The 22,996-nt window shown below is 47.6% G+C and overlaps 1 protein-coding gene across 1 annotated transcript in view; it reads left to right on the top strand.

Annotated features, from left to right (window-relative positions):
- Positions 1 to 22,996, top strand: part of LOC149452916 (switch-associated protein 70-like) — a gene marked incomplete at its 5' end in the record, with an annotated part of 76,760 nt that overhangs the window by 13,824 nt on the left and 39,940 nt on the right. The window contains one exon of the mRNA XM_089688817.1: positions 6,841 to 7,014. Within this exon, the coding sequence (XP_089544943.1) occupies positions 6,841 to 7,014 (174 nt within the window). The remainder of the gene's footprint in view (positions 1 to 6,840; positions 7,015 to 22,996) is intronic.

The raw sequence follows: 22,996 nt of genomic DNA, 5'->3' as shown, positions 1-22,996 counted from the left end.
CAGTTGTGTGGAGGAAAATGCCTTGTTGAAGTCAGAGGAAAATGAGCAGACTGGTTATAGATGATAAAAAGGCAACAGGAACTCAAATAACCCCTCATTTCAACCAAGATATGCAAAATACCGTCTCTGCACACACAAGATGTCAAACCTTGAAGCAGATGGGCTACAGCAGCAGAAGACCATACCAGGTGCCACTCCCGTCAGCTAAGAACTGGAAACAGAGGCTACAATTCGCTTAGGCTCACCAAAATTAGAAAGCAGAAGATTGGAAGAACGTTGCCTGGTCTGATGAGTCTGGATTTCAGCTGCAACATTCAAATGGTAGGGTCAGAAATTGGCGTAAACCACATGAAAGCATAGATCCATCCTGCCTTGTATCAATGGTTCAGGCTGGTGGTGGTGTCATGGTGTGGTGGATCCATCCTGCCTTGTATAACGGTTCAGGCTGGTGGTGTCATGGTGTGGTGGATCCATCCTGCCTTGTATAACGGTTCAGGCTGGTGGTGTCATGGTGTGGTGGATCCATCCTGCTTTGTATCAACGGTTCAGGCTGATGGTGATGGTGTCATGGTGTGGGGGATCCATCCTGCCTTGTATCAATGGTTCAGGCTGGTGGTGGTGGTGTCATGGTGTGATGGATCCATCCTGCCTTGTATCAATGGTTCAGGCTGGTGGTGGTGGTGTCATGGTGTGGTGGATCCATCCTGCCTTGTATCAATGGTTCAGGCTGGTGGTGGTGTCATGTTGTGGTGGATCCATCCTGCCTTGTATCAATGGTTCAGGCTGGTGGTGGTGGTGTCATGGTGTGGTGGATCCATCCTGCCTTGTATCAATGGTTCATGGATGTGCAGCCAACAAATCTGCTATCATGACAATATGGACCAAAATCTCTGAGCAATTTTTCCAACACCTTGTTGAATCTATGCCACCAAGAATGAAGGCAAAAGAAGGTCCAACTAGGACTAGCAAGGTGGACCTAATAAAGTGGCCGGTGTGTGTATGTGTCACAAGCTGACTTTTCAATTTTTGGTGAAATTGAGGTACAGCCATCAGATCGATTTTCTCTGACCCCTCAGAAGTGTCCCCCGTCCACAACTTTCCCCGCCATGCTTCCCTCCATGGGTTTCACAGTCCCACTTGTGGGCCTGGGGCCGGCATGGTGGATGGAGAGGAGGGTGACCAGTGAAGGTGTGTTTGTTCTCCCCAAGCTGTACAGAACCCAGAGACGTATAACGTTACTTCCTTTTTAAGGTGAATTTGTGATCTGCACTCCATTATCTCCAATGGAGGGCAGATGAGATATCAGGGATATAAAGACCCCTGATGGCTGAATACAAAATCTATCACAAAGGCATTATTAAAGGGATTTTTTGTCCCCTATGAGATATAAGTAATTTTTTTGGAAAACAAATTGTCAAAAAATAACTTTACACCAAAGCACTTAACCCCCCCCCCCCCAAAAAAAAAAAATAGTTGAACCTGCTTCACCTAATGGGCATCCACATACAAAAACCCATTGGGGTGCCTACGTATGAAAATGTCACATATTGGCCTGCATGCTGGTGTGAGAGCAATAATTGTCTTCTCTTCTTGTTGGAAGCTCTTCCAATACATGGGGCAGCATCTGGATCATCAATAACAATGTTTCAATGGAGGTTGTGTTGGGTCGCTCCAATTTCTTCCCCTTCTGGCCTTCTAAGATGTAGACGGTGCTTAGGCAGGGCTGGTGGTGATTGATTTGTGTTGGACAAGGTTCCTCCTTGTCTTTGCTCTTTCCCTTGTAGGGAACATGTCCAATACATGGAGCAGCATGATATCTATGTATTTAGCTTGGGGCCCATCAAGGACAATGCTACTATAGAGTTTTTGTTGGTTTGCGCCAAATCCTTTTCCTTCTGGCCATTTAAAATGTGGATGGTGCTTAGGCTGGCCCAGTGGTGGTTGCTTTGTTTTGGAGAATTTTTCTCCTTGTCTCTGCTCTTCCAATACATGGGGCAGCATAGAGGCTATGTGTTTCACCTAGGGCCCACCAATAACAATGTTTCAATGGAGTTTGTGTTGGGTCGCTCCAATTTCTTTCCCTTCTGGCCATGTAAGATGTAGACCGTGCTTAGGCAGGACCAGTGGTGGTTGCTTTGTGTCGGAGATTGTTCCTCCTTCTCTCTGCTCTTCTTGTAGGAAGCATGTCCAATACATGTGGCAGCATAATGGCCGCGGTTTTCCCTGGACCCACCAATGACAATGCTCCCATGGAGTGTTTGTTTCTCCAATTTCCTTTCCTTCTGGCCATTTTAGATGTAGACCGTGCTTAGGCAGGACCAGTGGTGGTTGCTTTGTGTTGGAGATTGTTCCTCTTTCTCTCTGCTCTTCTTGTAGGGAGCATGTCCAATACATGTGGCAGCATGGTGGCCATGTTTTTCCCTGGACCCACCAATGACAATGCTCCCATGGAGTTTGTGTTGCTCCAATTTCCTTCCCTTCTGGACATTTTATATGTAGTGCTTAGTCAGGACCAGTGGTGGTTTCTTTGTTTTGGAGAATGTGCCTCCTTGTATCTGCTATTCCTGTGGGAAGCTTGTCTAATTCATGGGGCAGGATGGTGTCTGTGTTTTAGTTCAGGGCCCATTGAGGACAATGTTCCCATGAGGTTTGATTTGCTCCAATTCCCCCCCACAAATAACATACTAGCCGGTTAACTGGCCTATTTTCACCAAATTGCCCCTATCTTGTATATGAATATGGCGGGAACAATAAACACCGAGTCCCAGTGGGGTATGGGGACAGATGTAAATGGTTTAATGTACTTTGTAATGCTATATATAAAAAAAAAAAACTAGCATTAAATAAATGCTGAAAATATAAAACGCAATAAAAGAATCCGTCCCGAGACACAGCCAGGTATAGGATACCGAAATGATTTGGACATTTTCAGTAGAGGTCCCGCGCCGGGGAGGTCTGTGTTTATTGTCTCGGCGTTTCTTCTTGTAAAACGTTGAGCTAAGTGTGGGATTTTCCCAAAGTAAAAATAGACGCGAGACTACACCCAGACTTGACGGTAGTCGTTGCCAAGCTGTGTTTACCCTCCAGACAAAGATTACCGGCTGTTTATAGTCCACTTAAAGGTACTCTCCAGTTACCTAATACATTTTATGTGTACATAGAAACAAAAATAGTTTTTGGAATGTTTTTTCAGTTTCAGCTGTATTGTATTGTTACTATGCTATTTTTGACCTTCTAAAAAAACATGTAATACATGAAAATGGTTCTGTTGAGCACTATGTGTTCGCTAAGAGACTATACAGCCGATGCCGGCTCAAGGCTCACTTTTTTCTGATTTGAACCTGAAGGAAGAGTCATGGCTCCTTGTCCGGACTGGGATCTGTACCCACACCACTAGCAGTAGCAGATACGATCTACCTGTGGTCCTGAGGAAGACAAGCGTTCGAAACTCGTTGAGCCATTTCCTGTGAGTTTTGTCGTCTTTTAGCTAAGGGACTATACAGCAGCTGCCGGCTTCGAGGCTCACTTTGATTGGAACCTGGGCTTCTGATAAAGGAGGCGTCATGGCTCCTTGTCCGGACTGGGATCTGTACCCACACCACTAGCAGATACGATCTACCTGTGGTCCTGAGGAAGACAAGCGTTCGAAACTCGTTGAGCCATTTCTTGTGAATTGTCATCTTTTAGCCAAGGTTATATACAGCAGCTGCCGGCTTCGAGGCTCACTTTGTCTGATTGGAACCTGGGCATCTGATGGAGGCATCATGGCTCCTTGTCCGGACTGGGATCTGAACCCAAACCACTAGCAGTAGCAGATACTATCTACCTGTGGTCCTGAGGAAGACAAGCATTCGAAACTCGTTGAGCCATTTCCTGTGAATTGTCATCTTTTAGCTAAGGGACTATACAGCAGCTGCCGGCTTCGAGGCTCACTTTGTCTGATTGGAACCTGGGCTTCTGATGGAGGAGTCATGACTCCTTTGTCTAAACTGGGATCTGAACCCAAACCAGTAGCAGATACTACCTACCTGTGCCCCTGAGGAAGACAAGCGTTCAAAACTCGTTGAGCCTTTTCCTGTGGATTTTGTCATCTTTTTAAAAAGAATGATGTATAATTTAAATATGAACCAAGTTATTGACCAATTATTTATTTCAGGTATTTATATAGCGCCAACAATTTACACAGCACTCTACATATATATTGTACATTCACATTAGTACCCACCCCCAAGGTGCTTACAATCTAAGGTCCCAGACTCATTCATACATACTAGGGTCAATTAACCTATCTTTGGAGTGTGGGAGGAAGCCCACGCAGGCACAGGGAGAACATGCAAACTCTAGGCAGGTGGTGCCATGGTTGGGATTTGAACCAACGACCCGAGTACTGCCAGGCGGAAGTGCTAACCACTCAGCCACTGTGCTTATATGGACATAAGACTGACTGATGAGACGCTATGCATGTTTATCTGTTATTAAAGTGTTTCTAAGTCCTTGTGCCCACGGGACGTTTTTACAGCGGCTGTTTCTGGCTTTTGGCGTTTTTGTTTTTTTTCTCTACAGCCAGTAAACCCCCCCCAGCATGTTATCCTGTGTCCATGCACACATAGACTGGAATCAACGTTTTTTTGGTGGGAAAGAAACCCTGGACTAGAGGATTTATAGAGGAGTTTTTTAGCTGTAAAAACGTTCTAATGCTGAAAAATGTAGCAAACCAGTGTTTTTGGACTTTTTTTGACCCCCCAATTTATTGTTCTGGTCAAAAAAAAAAACTTTAAAACCGCAAACGCAGCTAAACTCTAATGCAAAAAAGCTGAAAAACTGACTTTACATAGCTAACGTTACCAGCATTATCAAAACGTCCCGTGTGCGTGAGGGCTTTTAGCTGTAAAAATGCTCTAACGCGGTAAAACGCAGCACACCGGCGGTTTTGGAGGTTTTTTTGAATAAAAAAAAAACCTCTAAAAAATCCTAAAAACCACAAATCTGGGAAAACCGCGCTAATCATGGGAAAATGTGGCAAAATGATGCTATATGCTAATGCAAAAACGCTAAAAAAAGCTGAAAAACTCACATTTTTAACATGACTTTACATGGTCAAAAAGACTCTAATGCTGAAAAACGCAGCAAACTGGTGTTTTTTGTACTTTTTTTTTTTTTTTTTGTTTGAGCAAAAATTTTTTGTAAAAAAAAAAAAATGCAAATGTAGAAAAATGCGGCCAAACGCTAATGCAAAAAATGCTAAAATCCGCTGAAAAGCATTTTTAACGTGACTTTACACAGCTAAGGCTACCAGCGTTATTTAATTGCCCCCCAGGGTGCATGAAGTTTTTTTTTACCCTTCATGCATTCTATGCATGAAAGTAGGAAACCTCTTGTGTGCAGCTTTCTCTCCCCCCCCCCCCCAGTCTTCCCATTACTTACCTGAACCCGATCTAGATCCAATGATGTGCACAAGAGCAGCGTCTCTCCCGCCTCTCTCCTTCCCCATTGGTCCAGAGACAACACAAGTGCCCCCAAAGCAAGCGACATGCTATGGGGGCACTCAGCTGGGGGGAAGGAGCCAGGAGCGCTGGCGGAGGATGTGCGCAAGAGCAGCGTCTCTCCCATCTCTCTCCATCCTCATTGGCTCAGAGACCGCATCGGGAGCCATTGGAGCCTATGAGAATGGAGCAAGGTGCGAGGCTGGTCTGTCAACGGACTCGCAGAACAGGGCTCTGGAGCTAGCCTGCATGAGTGCCCCCAGAGCAAGCGGCATGCTATGGGGGCACTCGGGGGGGGGGGGGGGAGGAGCCAGGAGCGCCAGCGGAGGATGTGCACAAGAGCAGTGTCTCTCCAGCCTCTCTCCCTCCTCATTGGTTCAGAGACAGCAGGAGCCAATGGAACCAATGAGAATGGATCAGGGGGTGAGGCTGGGCTGTCAATGGACTCACAGAACAGGGCTCTGGAGCTAGCCTGCACGAGTGCCCCCAGAGCAAGAGGCATGCTATGGGGGCTTTCAGGAAGGGGGGGGGGGAGCCAGGAGCGCTAGCGGAGGATGTGCACAAGAGCAGCGTCTCTCCCACCTCTCTTTCCTCATTGGCTCAGAGACAGCAGTGGGAGGCATTGGAGCCAGTGAGAATGTAGCAGGGGGCGAGGCTGGGCGGTCAACAGACTCACAGAACAGGGCTCTGGAGCTAGCCTGCATGAGTGCCCCCAGAGCAAGCGGCATGCTATGGGGGCACTCAGCAGGGGGGGAGGACCCGAGAAGAGGAGGATTGGGGCTGCTTGGTGCAAAACCACCACAGAGAGCAGGTAAGTATATTATGTTTGTTGCTAAAGTTTTTTTTTTTTTTTTTTCTTTCCCTCTGTGCTAGACAACAACTTTCTCCATACGTGTCCTTTAAAAGTCTGGGCCGCATGTGTTTTTCTAGTGTATTGAACTGAACCGACTGCCGATGAAGATGGCCCTTCACATGGGTGGAAGGATGGAAATGCCTGTGCGAATGAGGCCGGAGACTAAAATCTGCATGGAGTTTGCATCTCCTCCTTGTGCCTGCACTCCAAAGACTTGCTGGAAGGTTAATTGGCTTCTCCCTACATTGGCCCTAGTATGATAGTCTGAGTGTCCCCAAGATGGCTGCCTCGCCCTCTATCTACTCCCAACGGGAAGAAAAAAAAAAAAAAGAAGAATCATCCAAAAATAGGAGAATACTCTTTGGATACAATCCAGTTTGTATCACTTTTGTATCACTTTATAATTAATACTGTGCGCTGTGTAAAGCGTAGACCCACCTGACCTGAAAGTCTTTCCAATAATTGGATTCATGAGGTTTTTTTTTTCTCCATTGTATTCCTCAGGTTCAGGGAGACTTCGACAAGGTGGAGTTCTATAGGATGTGCTGGACTCTGTGCGCCAAGAAGCATCTGGTCAGAGGTCCCCTGTGTATCAGTGAGGACAGCGCCTTCAAGGTGTGGTGCATCTTTAATTTCCTGTCCGATGACAAGTACCCACTCACCATCGTTCCTGAAGAGGTGAGTGCCGCAGGCTGCCCCCGGGGGTGCTTACCGGGTTCATTTTATAAATAGCGCCATCATCAGGGTTGTTTCAGGAGTGCTGCTTTAATGCTTGAGGAAATAATTTCATTATTTGATGGGCCTCCACCATTTTTTCTTTAAGCTCCACCCCTTTGCCCCTGATCCTGACCTAACATGGTTGCAGAAATTCAAATCAGAGTGTTGTAAGAGGCAGTTCGGTTATGAGCTCCTGTTAGATCCTGTGTAACAGAACCGGACCCCGACTGCACTTGGGTACTTCCGTTATAATACCGCTTCCCTGTCCGAACATCGACCACAGACACCACCGCTGACCATACAAGACCAGACGACACCAGACTTGGAAGGAAACCAGGAAATAAACTCCTTTATTTTAACACAGGTACAAGATATATACATTCAAGGGAACCGCCCCCCTCCCTGCATAGTGACACAGGGCGGGGCAAATCACATCTAGCAACAAGAGACACATCAGCAGACACTATCCCCCGCCAAGCCAATACACAAACACATCCCATAATAGTTTGCTCCCAAGCAAGACACACAATAGAACAATGGGATGCAACCACATGGCATTAAACAATGAACAACCCCCCCACCCCAATATTAGGACAGATCACCCTGTACCCCTAACAGGCACAGGGTGACTTACACATAAGAGGGATATGGGGAGCTGAGATAGGGGTCTCCCCACCCCTCCGAAGTGAGCTGTGTTCCATGGGCCCCCCACCTAAAGTGACTCCTGTCACACCCTGCAGTCTGCTAATCGAAAGACTGAAGAGAAGGAAGAGGATGTTGTGGGTAGAAGAACTTCAGAGAGTCTTGTGAGGGACTCCTCTCTGCATCTTCTGCACCCTTCCCTCATAGGTTTTACCCAAGGCTGCTGTTAGAAACCATGGGGCCCCATACAGCCAACCTGACAGCTACCCCCCCCCCCAAAAAAAACCCAGTTTGCTATGCTTCAGTTATGAATGAACACAGCATACCAATCACTCATTGTGTTCATTCAGGAAAGGATGGGGCTGGTAAATGTGACATATTTATCGGACCCATCTCCCACTCTCCATCCTGAAGGATCCTATGGTGTGCTTGCAGCTGCGGCGGGAAGGAGAGGAGGGAAGCCACAGGGAGTAGGCGCACAGGGGGGCCTGGGCAGCAGGGGGAAAGGTATGGTGCACAGGGAGGGTGATGGGTGCAGCAGGGGGCAATTACTGGAACCGCTCCCCTGTATGGCTCTCTTTGCAGTAGCTGAAAGCCAGATTGGAACCGATCACTTATTGTGTTCATTCAGGAAAGGGGCTGGTAAATGTGATATAATTACCGGACCCTTCCCCCACTCTCCATCCTGAAGAATCCTATGATGTGCTTGCGGCTTCGGTGGGAAGGAGAGGAGGGAAGCCGAGGGGGAGTAGGCACACGGGGGCCTGGGCAGCAGGGGGAAAGGTAGGGTGCACAGGGAGGGTGATGGGGGGGCAATTACCGGAACCGCTTCCCTGTATGGCTTTCTCTGCAGCAGCTGAAAGAGGGGATCGGTTCCAGTTATTAGCCCCCGCCATGCCGAGTACCCCCCGCCCACATGTGGTTCTCCCAGCTGCCTGGGCCCCTTGCTGGTCTGGGCCCCGTGCAGGAAGGCTGATGGTACCTCCTTATCCACGGCTCTGGTTATACCCATAAAGATGCAGAGTTGGTCATACGAGGCAACAAAAAATTATAACATTTACACAAAGAATACATTTTTCCTTTTGTGCGTCTCCTTGCCCCCTTTCCCCTTTCCAACTCAAGGCATTGGCCTCCAAATGTGGCCCTGGATCTATATGGTCATACAGTTCCATTCTCCTTATATGTTTGAGGAAGGAGGAGCGCCTGGTGTCCGGAATAATGCGACCCTTGATGGGAAAACACAATCGCTTATTGAAAGTATAAAAACGTACAACTTGAACCAACGCGCTTCGGGGGTATTGCCTCCCCCTTCTTTAGGGCTGAAATATGACCATAAAGGTGTACAATGAGTATCTGCAGTAGGTATGCTAAGTATAGGTATCTAGAAACGGGGTAAATCTAAATAAAAAAGGTGTATATATGATTGAGAAAGTGTAAGGATGATCAGATAAGAACTTTTAAAAAGAATATAGTCAACATGAAGATTTTGTATAGAAATACGACCAGAACATTTGCAAACCGCAGAATCCCAGCACACTGGGCAGATTCTAAACACCATAATTTTGCCATGAGGACTTGGTTTCCCTATGGGGAGCACAAAGATCAAATTCCTAACCCTGTCAGACCAGAAAGTGAGAAGGGCCCTTGCTCACCAATCACCGTAACGTCTTCCCCATCTAACTATTCCCAATCCACAACTATGTCCTCCATCCATTTTTCTGATCATCCCTATGGGGAACACACAGCTCAAATTCCTAACCCCGTCAGACCAGAAGATAAGGACTTCTCCTCACTAATCACCATAACTCCACTAGAAACAATCACCGACGGCCTGTATTCTCCCCCATCTAACCAATCCCAATGCACAACTATGTCCTTCACCTATTTTTTTGATCTTCCCTATGGGGAACACAAAGATCACATTCCTAACCCTGTCAGGACAGAAGGTGAGAAGGACCGCTGCACACCAATCACCATTACTCCATTAGAAACAATCACTGACGGCTCATCTTCTCCCTCATCCTACCATTCCCAGTCCACAACCATGTCCTCTATCCATTTGTTAGATCTTCTTACAAGCTCCACCACAATCACGATACACCCTCCAAAACAACTCAAATGTCCCCCAGAAGAGATTGACATCCTATCTAGTTGTATAACGATGGACTTCAAAGCTAAGACCTTGGTCACAGCTGATCTTAACAGACTGACCAACTACTTGAGACACACAACCAACAATCTACGTAGACAGGAAAGTGATAAGGATCCCTCCACACCAATCACCGTAACTCTACTAAAAACCATCATTGACGGCCTGTCATCTCCCCCATCTAACCATTCCCAATCCACAACTATGTCCTCCATCCATTTTTATGACCTTCCCTATGGGGAACACAAAGATCAAATTCCTAACCCTGTCAGACCAGAAGATAAGGACTCTTCCTCACCAATCACTGTAACTCCACTAGAAACAATCACAACGACCTGTCTTCTCCCCTATCTAACCATTCCCAATCCACAACTATGTCCATCTATTTTTGTGATCTTCCCTGTGGGGAACACAAGGGTCAAATAACTAACCCTGTCAGACCAGAAAGTGAGGACCCCTGCACACCAATCACCATTACTCCATTAGAAACAATCACTGACAGCTCATCTTCTCCCTCATCCAACCATTCCCAGTCCACAACTATGTCCATCTATATTTGTGATCTTCCCTATGGGGAACACAAAGATCACATTCCTAACCCTGTCATGGCAGAAGGTGAGAAGGACCCCTGCACACCAATCACCGATTGCTTATCTTCTCCCTCATCCAACCATTCCCAGTCCACAATTATATCCTCCATCCATTTTTTAGATCTTCCTACCTGCTCCACCACACTCACGATACACTCTTCAAAACAATTCAAATGTCCCCCAGAAGAGATTGACATCCTATCTAGTTGTAGAACGATGAACTTCAAAGCCAAATCTGAATGTTACCCCGCACAACACAAGGGCAACTTCAACTCCACCTTCCAGATCTTGGTCACAGCTGATCTTAACAGACTGTTCAACTGCTTGAGACACACAACCAACAATCTAAGTAGACAGGAAAGTGATAAGGACCCCTCCCCACCAATCTCCGTAACTCTACTAGAAACAATCATTGTCGGCCTGTATTCTCCCCCATTGAACCATTCCCAATCCACAACTATGTCCACCATCCATTTTTCTGATCTTCCCTACAGGGAACACAAAGATCAAATTCCTAACCCCGTCAGACCAGAAGATAATGACTCTTCCTCATCAATCATCGTAACTCCACTAGAAACAATCACCGATGGCCTGTCTTCTCCCCCATCTAACCATTCCCATGCCACAACTATGTCCTCCATCCATTTTTATGACCTTCCCTACGGGGAACACAAAGATCAAATTCCTAACCCTGTCAGACCAGAAAGTGAGAAGGGCCCTTGCTCACCAATCACCGTAACGTCTCCCCCATCTAACCATTCCCAATCCACAACTATGTCCTCCATCCATTTTTCTGATCATCCCTATGGGAAACACACAGATCAAATTCCTAACCCCGTCAGACCAGAAGATAAGGACTTCTCCTCACCAATCACCATAACTCCACTAGAAACAATCACCGACGGCCTGTATTCTCCCCCATCTAACCATTCCCAATGCACAACTATGTCCTTTACCTATTTTTTTGATCTTCCCTATGGGGAACACAAAGATCACATTCCTAAACCTGTCAGGACAGAAGGTGAGAAGGACCCCTGCACACCAATCACCATTACTCCATTAGAAACAATCACTGACGGCTCATCTTCTCACTCATCCTACCATTCCCAGTCCACAACTATGTCCTCCATCCATTTTTTAGATCTTCTACAAGCTCCACCACAATCACGATACACCCTCCAAAACAACTCAAATGCCCCCAGAAGAGATTGACATCCTATCTAGTTGTATAACGATGGACTTCAAAGCCAAGACCTTGGTCACAGCTGATCTTAACAGACTGACCAACTACTTGAGACACACAACCAACAATCTAAGTAGACAGGAAAGTGATAAGGATCCCTCCCCACTAATCACCGTAACTCTACTAGAAACCATCGTTGATGGCCTGTCTTCTCCCCCATCCAACCATTCCCAATCCACAACTATGTCCTCCATCCATTTTTTTTTAGATCATTTCGACTAGCTCCACCACAATCATGATACACCCTCCAATTCAAAACCCAAAACCCCAGAAAATCACACACTTCTTCAGAGCTCTAAATGTCAACACACCGACACCACCGTAGGGGATACAGAGGAGGAACTAGAAAAAGAAACAACAAGAAACCACAACAAGAACACAGGAAACAGTAGATCCACTTAAAAACTTTCAACTGAGGAGACACTTCTTAGAAAAGGTCTCAATTTCTGCCTCATAACCAAACCAAGCAATTTAAACTATTTATAGATCTACAAAACTACATAAGGAAACTCGCCCTCCAGAGATATCATGCAGACAAGGAACTCAAACTACAATGGATTACAAAGTCACCCCAATACAACTGACCCGTCCCCTACAAGAGCATTACATCCTATCTAGTTACTGTAGATATCCACGACGTCCAAGCCAAATTCAAAGGTTACCCCATGAGGGAAAATTCCCCTCTACCTTCCAGACCTTGGTCACAACTGTCCAATTACTTGAGGCACACAAACAACCACCTAAGTAGACAAGAACATGAAGAACCAAAAAGGCTAAAAGAGGACAATTGAATTGGCAGAGTGCAGACGAGAGAGGTGGCATAAGACCTGGAAAACCTATATTGTGCAAGCCAGAAAGATCTTTGGAGATAAAGAGTACTACTCTAAGAGAAGACCCCACACAACAATTCTTCTGCCCCTCCTTCCTCATTCATGTATTGTCTTTGCTCTGTCGTATCTGTAAGGTAGCAGCCTAAACCTCCAAAAGGGGATTAGCACCACTAAACCCCCATGAAACCCCCCTTATAACTACCAGTGACCGTTGTAATCAGTCCAGTGTGGTCTTCAGCTCAAACTATTCTCCTTACATGACAGTGATACCTTGGATGTGTTCGGAGGAGTGCCTGGTATTGTGTTCTCTTTGTGTGTTGACATGTTTATATGGGGATGTGGTGTTTATGGTATATCCACCTTCACTACTGTATATAGGCCGGGTATAAAAGTATAAAAGTTCATCTCACTTGAAGGACTTTTTGAATCATTTAATGTTTAACCACTTCAAGTCCGGACACTCCCCCCCCTCCTTCCAGTCCGGACACTTTCACCCCCTTCCACTGCAGACACTTTCACCCCCTTCCAGTCCGGACACTTCCCAAACCCCCCCCCCCCCCCGGCCCCTTTTCCAGTCCGGACACTCCCCCCCTTCCAGTGCGGACACTTTCCCCCCCTTCCAGTGCGGACACTTTCCCCCCCTTCCAGTGCGGACACTTTCCCCCCCTTCCAGTGCGGACACTTTTCCCCCCCTTCCACTGCGGACACTTTTTCCCCCCTTCCACTGCGGACACTTTTTCCCCCCTTCCACTGCGGACACTTTCCCCCCCCTTCCAGTGCGGACACTTTTCCCCCCCCTTCCAGTGCGGACACTTTTCCCCCCCCTTCCAGTGCGGACACTTTTCCCCCCCCTTCCAGTGCGGACACTTTTCCCCCCCCCTTCCAGTGCGGACACTTTTCCCCCCCCCTTCCAGTGCGGACACTTTCCCCCCCCCTTCCACTGCGGACACTTTTTTCCCCCCTTCCACTGCGGACACTTTTTTCCCCCCTTCCACTGCGGACACTTTTTTCCCCCCTTCCACTGCGGACACTTTTTTCCCCCCTTCCACTGCGGACACTTTTTTCCCCCCTTCCACTGCGGACACTTTTCACCCCCTTCCAGTGCGGACACTTCCCCCCCCCCCCCCCTCCCTTCCAGTGCGGACACTTTCCCCCCCTTCCAGTGCGGACACTTTCCCCCCCTTCCAGTGCGGACACTTTTCCCCCCTTCCACTGCGGACACTTTTCACCCCCTTCCAGTGCGGACACTTCCCCCCCCCCTTCCAGTGCGGACACTTTTCCCCCCCTTCCAGTGCGGACACTTTTCCCCCCCTTCCAGTGCGGACACTTTTCCCCCCCTTCCAGTGCGGACACTTTTCCCCCCCTTCCAGTGCGGACACTTTTCCCCCCCTTCCAGTGCGGACACTTTTCCCCCCCTTCCAGTGCGGACACTTTTCCCCCCTTCCACTGCGGACACTTTTCACCCCCTTCCAGTCCGGACACTCCCCCCCCCCCCCCCCCCCTCCCTTCCAGTGCGGACACTTTCACCCCCTTCCACTGCGGACACTTTCACCCCCTTCCAGTCCGGACACTTTCACCCCCTTCCAGTCCGGACACTTTCACCCCCTTCCAGTCCGGACACTTTCACCCCCTTCCAGTCCGGACACTTTCACCCCTTCCAGTCCAGGCCAATTTTCAGCTTTCAGCACTATCACACTTTGAATGACAATTGCGCGGTCATGCAACACTGCACCCATATGAATTTTTTTAGCATTTTTTTGAGACCTATAAAGCTTTATTTTGGTGGTATTTATTCACCGCTGGGATTTTTATTTTTTTGCTATATCAATGAAAAAATAAAAGTGTTTTTCGTATAAAAGTTTGCAAATGATCTTTCTTCATAAATCTCGGCCAAAATGTATTCATCTATCTTTTTAGTAAAAAAAAATTAACCCAAATTAGTTTATAACCAAAAATTATAATTTTCTACTTTTTTTTTTTTTTTTTTTTACATTTTTTTTTTTTCTTTTTACATACTGTCACCCTAGCACTATAGGGTTACCATAGTGACACTGTACTACTTGTGGGGGGTGATGAAGTTTTTTTTTTTTTTACACTGATTGCTTTATACCCATAAAGGCTGTACAATCATTTCTCCTTCTCTCTGGCTGCATTCCTGCAGCCATTGAGAAATACTGTGAGAGCTGTGATTGGTCACAGCTTGTCACCTGGTTCAAGGCTGTTGTGAATGGCCCTGTACCATGTGACCTCTGTGATCATTCACAGATTTCACACGTAGTAAACAATGATGTCAGAAGTGACATCTTGTTTACTACTGTTCATGTGATCACTGATTGGCCAACCAGGGATCACATGAATCGGGACCTCACAGAGAGGTCCCATACAGCGATAGGTGTCCTCCGGACACAGCGGGCACCGGATCCCAGGGAGCACGCACAGGCAGGTAGTACGGGTGCCGTTTTATAAATAGCCCCCCGCTCCTGCACCGCTCCCGTCTGGCCGTTTTTGTACATGGGCCGTGGTTAAGAGCAGGGGTCTCCAAACTTTCTAAACACAGGGCCAGTTTATTGTCCTTCAGACTTTAGGGAGGCTGGACTGTGTCCAGCTGGAGTGGATATTTTCCTGGCATCAGAAGGAGTAAACATTGCCACATTCAGTATTTGGGGGAGTATTCGTGCCCCATCATTGGTGTCAGTGGGAGGAATAGCGCCCCATCATTGGTGTCAGTGGGAGGAATAGCGTCCCGTCATTGGTGTCAGTGGGAGGAATAGCGTCCCGTCATTGGTGTCAGTGGGGGGAATAGTGTCCCGTCATTGGTGTCAGGGGGAGGAATAGCGCCCCGTCATTGGTGTCAGTGGGAGGAATAGTGCCCCGTCATTGGTATTAGTGGGGGGAATAGTGCCCCATCATTGGTATCAGTGGGGGGAATAGTGCCCCATCATTGGTATCAGTGGGAGGAATAGTGCCCCATCATTGGTATCAGTGGGAGGAATAGTGCCCCATCATTGGTATCAGTGGGGGGAATAGTGCCCCATCATTGGTGTCAGTGGGGAGGAATAGTGCCCCATCATTGGTGTCAGTGGGAGGAATAGTGTCCCATCACTGGTGTCAGTGGGAGGAATAGCGCCCCGTTATTGGTGTCAGTGGGAGGAATAGCGCCCCGTCATTCGTGTCAGCGGGAGGAATAGCGCCCCGTCATTCGTGTCAGCGGGAGGAATAGCGCCCCGTCATTGGTATCAGCGGGGGGAATAGCGCCCCGTCATTGGTATCAGCGGGAGGAATAGCGTCCCGTCATTCGTGTCAGCGGGAGGAATAGCGCCCCGTCATTCGTGTCAGCGGGAGGAATAGCGCCCCGTCATTCGTGTCAGCGGGAGGAATAGCGCCCCATCGTTGCTGCCAGTGGGAGGAACAGCGCCTCATTGTTGGTGTCAGTGGGAGGAATAGTGCCCCATCATTGGTGTCAGTGGGTGAAATGGTGACCAATTTCGTTGGTATCAGTTGGCAGAATAGTATGTCTTATCAGTGTAAGGAATAGTGCCCAAGGCCAGATAAAGACAAGCAAAGGGCCACATCCGGCCCCAGCGTGGAGATCACTAGTTAAGAGCATCAAATACAGCAAACATATTTGGGGGGGAAGTCTCCCCATCCTTCCAGGCTTGAGTAGTTGATGTTGATGAAATATTAGTTGTCTTTAGTGCTCTCAGGAGATGTTAGTCCTCCTCTAGCCTCAGCCACCGCTCCCTCGTCTAGCCTCAGCCACCGATCCCTTAGTGCATTCTGTCGTGAAGCCCTGAAGAAGAGAGAGGCTTTTTTTTCCCCCTGAAATATATTGGCTGTATTGGATGCTCTCAGCCATCAAAGCCATCCTCTGAGTACAGACCAGCCACTCCTCCCTTCCGCCCACTGCTTCTAGACCAGGGGTGTCAAACGGGCGGCACTCCAGCAGTTGTGAAACTACAAGTTGCTGAAATTTGGGTCCGTCTATAGTCCTTCACAGCCAGGCAACACACATTTTTCATACAGACTTGCATACAGGAGACAGCAACCAGTCCTTGAGCTTGTTTTAAAGTTTTATTAGGGGATTGAACTTGGATGGGGAAAGGGATGTATGGGATGCCCAAGGGTCTGGGAACAGAGCGCAACTCCTCAGTAACCACATTCAGTATTTGGCCCCCAGAGAGAGGACCGCCTGTGTAGCAGGGAAAGAGCAGCTAAGCTAGAAAGCCTGGTAGCAACCCATCTGCTCACAGCGGACTGAGTGAGTAAACCTGTACCCTCGGGGCCAGTTTGACAGCTGTGTTCTAGATCTTTCTCTAAAGTTCTAGTGCGGGGGGAAGTTCCAGAAAGCTGGTCTGCAGAGCCTCTGTTTGACCCCTGCTAGCTATCACACCCAGGCTGCTACTCAGCCCTCCTAGCTAGCAACTGGATTCTAGCTCCCCCTAGCTGCCTAGGAGGGTGTTACAACTGTATCTGCCACACACACAAGAGGTTCTTAATTGGCACCTGGCTCTTGGGGCATAAAGCCGCCATGATTTGTCTGGCTCCACCCACTGAAATTAGGACAAATCCTCTTATTTTTGGGATTAATGATGGAATGAGTGAATATCTTCTTCTGTTTTACGAAAACTTTACTAGTGTCATGAACTATTAATACGTGTTTATACAAATATAGTGAACTCTGTGTAGTTAGTCACCCTGAGGTCATCACAGAGGACAAGGGGGCGCTCTTTACATCTGGAGGAAAAGAAATGTAATCTCCAAACACAGAAAGGTTTCTTCACAGTAAGAGCTGTGAGAATGTGGAATAGACTCCCTCCAGAGTTGGTTGTGGCCAGCTCAGTGGATTGCTGTAGGAAAGTCCTGGATCCTTTCTTGGATACACAGAATATAACTGGATAGAATATTTATAGGGAAAGTTGATCCAGGGAATATCCGATTGCCTCTTGGGGGGGGTCAGGAAGGATTTTTTTCCCTGCAGGAGCAGATTGGATCGTGCTTTGCTGGGTTTTTGCCTTCTTCTGGATCAACTGGGTGTAGGATTATAACTTTATTTTCTATGGTTGAACTTTTGTCTTTTTTCAGCCAGACTAACTATGTAACTATGAATGTATTAAAGTAAAAATATTTATGGTTTAGAATCACTTTAATTTTTAATTAAAGGGGTCTTTTCCTAATTTTTGACTTACGGATAGGAAATAAAGGAAGTGAGATATGAAGAACAAACGGTCATTTGTACAAAAGAACAACCATCTAATAATACACCAAGACGCATTGATATTGATCGGGAGGGGAAGTTGTTCAGTATCCCTGAATGCAAAAAGGGAATGCAGAAGGCATCCTTAACCACCTCCCGTCCGGCCGTTGTATATAAACGGCCTCCCCGCCCCCTGCTTGTGCACGCTCCCTGGGAGCACGCAGCACCGCGATCCAGTACCCGCTGTGTCCTCCAGTTAAAATATATTTTTCTTCCATGTGGTTGAGGGAGTCTATTCCACATTCTCAGCTCTTACTGTGAAGAAACCTTTCCATGTTTAGAGATTAAATCTCTTTTCCTCCAGACGTAAAGAGCCCCCCTTGTCCACTGTGATGACCTCAGGGGGAATAACTACACCGAGTTCACTATATGGACCATCGATGTATTTGTGTATCTTTCCTCATAGTTGAGCTCCTCAGCCTGAAGGAAGGTAGACTTTGGACTCCAGTACATACAAGTGTCATATATCTATGTATGTTGCATGTGAAATAAAAGTTCATGAACTAGAGAAGGGGATCCTCCTGTCATACCGCTGCACTATTAAAGCAGAACTGAACTCTCCATGGAAACGTTTGTCTACACCGAAGTGCAAGGTCTATGTGTGTGTGTCATCCATCACAGCAAGTCCATCAGATGGCCAGACAGAGAAGCGTGATTGGTCAGGCACTGATGTCGGGGGAGGAGGCCTGGCTCGCAGTCTCCGCTCTAATTCATCCCAAAGGTGTTCTATGGGGTTGAGGTCAGGACTCTGTGCAGGACAGTCAAGTTCCTCCACCCCAAACTGGCTCCTCCATGTCTTTATGGACCTTGCTTTGTGCACTGGTGGGCAGTCATGTTGGAACAGGAAGGGGCCATCCCCAAACTCTTCCCACAAAGTTGTTCAAAATGTCGCCTTAAGAGTTTCCTTCACTGGAACTAGGGGGCCAAGCCCACCCCCTGAAAAACACCCCCCACACCATAATCCCCTCTCCACCAAACTTTACACTTGGCACAATGCAGTCAGGCAAGTACCGTTCTGGCAACTGCCAAAGCCAGACACGTCCATTGGATTGCCAGACAGAGAAGCGTGATTGGTCCCTCCAGAGAACACGTCTCCTCTGCTCCATAGTCCAGTGGCGGCGTGCTTTACACCACAGCATCCGACACTTTGCATTGCACTTTGTGATGGAAGGCTTGGATGCAGCTGCTCGGCCATGGAAACCCATTCCATGAAGCTCTCTACGCACTGTTGTTGGGCTCATCTGAAGGCCACACCAAGTTTGGAGGTCTTTAGCTATTGACTCTGCAGACAGTTGGTGACTTCTGCGCACTGTGCGCTTCAGCATGCGCTGACCCCGCCCTGTCATGTGACGTGGCCTACCACTTGGTGGCTGAGTGGCTGTTGTTCCCAGTTGCTTCCACTTTGTTATAATCCCACTAACAGTTGAGCGTGGAATATTTAGTAGCCAGGAAATGTCACGGATGGACTTATTGCCCAGGTGACCACCTATCACGGGACCACGCTTGGAGTCACTGAGCTCCTGAGAGCGACCCATTCTTTCACCAATGTTTGTAGAAGCCGTCTGCATGCCTAGGGGCTTGATTGTATACACCTGTGTCCATGGAGGGGATTGGAACACCTGAATCACATGATTTGGAGGGGATTGGAACACCTGAATCACATGATTGGGAGGGGATTGGAACACCTGAATCACATGATTGGGAGGGGATTGGAACACCTGAATCACATGATTGGGAGGGGATTGGAACACCTGAATCACATGATTGGGAGGGGATTGGAACACCTGTATCACATGATTGGGAGGGGATTGGAACACCTGTATCACATGATATGGTAGGGATTGGAACACCTGAATCACATGATATGGTAGGGATTGGAACACCTGAATCCCATGATAGGGAGGGGATTGGAACACCTGAATCACATGATTGGGAGGGCGGGGACAGTACTTTTGGCAATATAGTGTATCTGATCCTTTCATATTTACATTTTGTGAACAAGTGATTCTTCCTGCAGATAAAATTGTTACTATTTTTAGAAAGGTGTTTGAATGAAAGATAAAAATCTGCTGAGCCGTGTCTTATGTCTGTAGGGAGCAGCACCGATCTGATTTGTTTAAATACAATTGCTAAAAATAGCATCTCAAGTTACAAAATAAAGTTTTATATTCTGTTGTGCTGGAAAACGATCGATGAAAGGTCGTTCTGTATTGTGACTCTACAATGGGCTATTGTCTCTTATTTCTGTATTCTTCTCCCTCATTCCCTTTCCTGGACTTCCCATCAATCTGCCGGAGGAGACATTCCATGACATGGACACCTTCTCCACTGGATGTACGAATGTATTCAGAGAGAAATTTAAAAGTATTCAACGACCTCCCACTGAGGGAAAGCTGAACTTTTCCCGTATATGTATGTAGCTGCTGCAGAGAGAGCTATAAAGGGGATAGGTTCCAGTCATTGGCCCTCGCCATGCTGATTGAACCCAAGAGCACTGGGGAGGGGGGGGTGTGTGGAGGCACACGTAGAGGGCCCTGGGCAACATTATTATTATTATTATACAGTATTTATAAAGCGCCAATAGTTGGCTCAGCGCTGTACATTACAGAGGGGGACAGAACATGTGACAGAACAATACCAATACAATGCAAAACATGAGGGGATCGAGGGCCCTGCTCTTTCCAGCTTACAATCTAGAAACATGGGGAACTGTATGGGGCACAGGGAGGATGATGGGTGCACTGCAGGGGTAAATACTGGAATCGGTCTCCTGTATAGTTTCTTCTGCAGCAGCTGAACACCAGCGGGAGGGAGAGGAGAAGAAACCAGTCTTCAGCTGCTGCAGAGACAGCCATACAGGGGATCGGTTCCAGTAATTGCAGTCCCACCGTGCCGATCACCCTCCTAACGCACATACGATTTACCCAGCTGCCTGGGCCCCCCCCCTGCTGGCCAGGGCCCCGTACAGGAGGACTGGTGGTACGCCCTTATCCATGGCCCTGATTACAGGTACTTGTATAGCGCCGTTGATTTATGCAGCACCTTACATACATATTGTACATTCACATCAGTCCCCGCCCCCGAGGAGTGTACAATCTAAGGTCCCTAACTCACATTCTAGGGCTAATTTAGACAGAAGCCAATTAACTTAACAGCATGTCTTTGGAGTGTGGGAGGAAACCCACACAGGCACAAGGAGAACATGCAAACTCCAGGCAGTTGGTTGGGATTTGACCCAACGAACCGAGTACTGCCAGGCGGAAGTGCTAACCATTTATTCGAATAGGCCAACCTGTTATATAGAGAACCCAACATTAGCATATAAGCATTTAATATTGCCATTCAATTATTTAGTAAAGGATATTATTATTATACAGTATTTATAAAGCGCCAACAGTTCGCTCAGCGCTGTACATTACAATGGGAGACAGTACATGTGACAGAACAATAACAATACAATGTGATACATGAGGGGATCGAGGGCCCTGCTCCTTGGAGCTTACAATCTAGGAGGGGGGGATGGTGGCACAGGAGGAAATAGCTGTGGGGGATGGAGTGGTAGGAAGAGTGGAGGAGGTCGGCAATTAGCAGGGGGTGGGATAGGCTTCCCTGAAGAGATGGGTTTTCAGGGTGCGCCTAAAGGTGAGGAGGGTAGGTGATAGTCTGATGGATTGGGGTAGGGAGTTCCAGAGGATAGGTGATGCCCTGGAGAAGTCCTGGAGGCGGGCATGGGAGGAGGAGACCAGGGAACTAAAGAGAAGGAGGTCTTGTGAGGAGCGGAGTGTGCGTGTTGGGTGGTACTTGGATATTAGGTCAGTGATGTAGTTCGGGGCAGTATGGTGGACGGCTTTGTACGTGAGTGTTAGGATTTTGAATTTGATCCGTTGGGCAATCGGAAGCCAGTGGAGGGATTGGCAGAGGGGGGTGGAGGACACTGAGTGGAGGGATTGGCAGAGGGGGGGTGGAGGACACTGAGTGGAGGGATTGGCAGAGGGGGGTGGAGGTCAGTGGAGGGATGGGCAGAGGGGGGGTGGCGGAAACAGAGCGGTTGGAAAGGTGAATGAGTCTGGCAGCCGTATTCAGGATGGACTGAAGCGGGGATAGCCTGTGGTGAGGCAGGCCAGTGAGGAGGGAGTTGCAGTAGTCGAGTCGTGATATGATGAGGGAGTGGATGAGCTGCTTTGTGGTTTCCGGGGTTAGGAAAGTTAGGAAGGATATAGTAATTTTTATCTTTTCCAGTGGATAGTACAGGAACAAAAATGACTTAAAGCTGAACTCCAGGTAGATATAAAAGACATGATGCGCCTCTGTGATCAATAATACAATTATTAAATATAAGTAGAAGCCGTGTGCAGTACATAAATGGGACTTGGTATCAGCCTCTGGCAGTCCCTGTACAGCAAAGCTCAGAGAAGGGGAGGGAGAAGCATAATTAGTAGCTAATCATTGGTGTGGCAGTGCATGGCATACTCTGATAGGAGGAGAGAGCAGGGTGACAGAGATCAATTTCACTCATCCCTAGTCTAGAGCTGCCTCGGGTCTGGTCCTGAACTGGCTCCTCTCAGGTGGATAGGGTAACCTCCATTTCTGGTGTTCAATTTATTCATAGATATATATGTCCCGGTGTTGGACCCATCACATGTTAGAACTGGGGTTATTAAACCTAAACTCCGGCCTTTACTTCAGTCTTGCACCATTGTACCGGCTCCTCCCCTGGACTGAAACGGCTTACTCTGATTTCACTGCACACTGTGAGCTTCTCACAATGTGCATTAGAAGCTGCAACATGTCTGGTAGATTCTCAGTGATTTTAGGTTCAATAATGCGGAGAAACCTGTTTAAATTTCCCTTAATTATTTAGAGATAACCCAAAAATTGGGTTCCCAGATCCCCATCATTAGGTTACCATACCCAATTTGTAGGGTTTCCTTAAAGCAGAGTTCCACTTACCCTGTCAAAAGTCAGCATCTACAAAAACTGTAGCTGCTGACCTTTAAATAGCAGCCACTTACCTGTCCTTCGGTCCCGTGGTGTGTACCCCGCAGCCCGTTTCATCTGCCGTTATTATTAATAATGCCCATACCCATAATGCCATCATTGGGTTCCCAGAACCCCATCACTGGGTTACCATACCCAAGTTGTAGGGTTTCCTTAATTCCATCATTGGTTTCCCGTAACCCCACCCTTGAGTTCTCATAACCCCGTTGTTGGGTTCCCATAATGTCATGGTTGAGT

This window comes from Staurois parvus, unplaced genomic scaffold (genome assembly GCF_062004578.1).
Source record: "Staurois parvus isolate SC_StPar_1 unplaced genomic scaffold, SC_StPar_1.0 ptg000455l, whole genome shotgun sequence".
Lineage (NCBI taxonomy): Eukaryota > Metazoa > Chordata > Amphibia > Anura > Ranidae > Staurois > Staurois parvus.
This window is presented reverse-complemented; position numbering and strand designations above follow the sequence as displayed.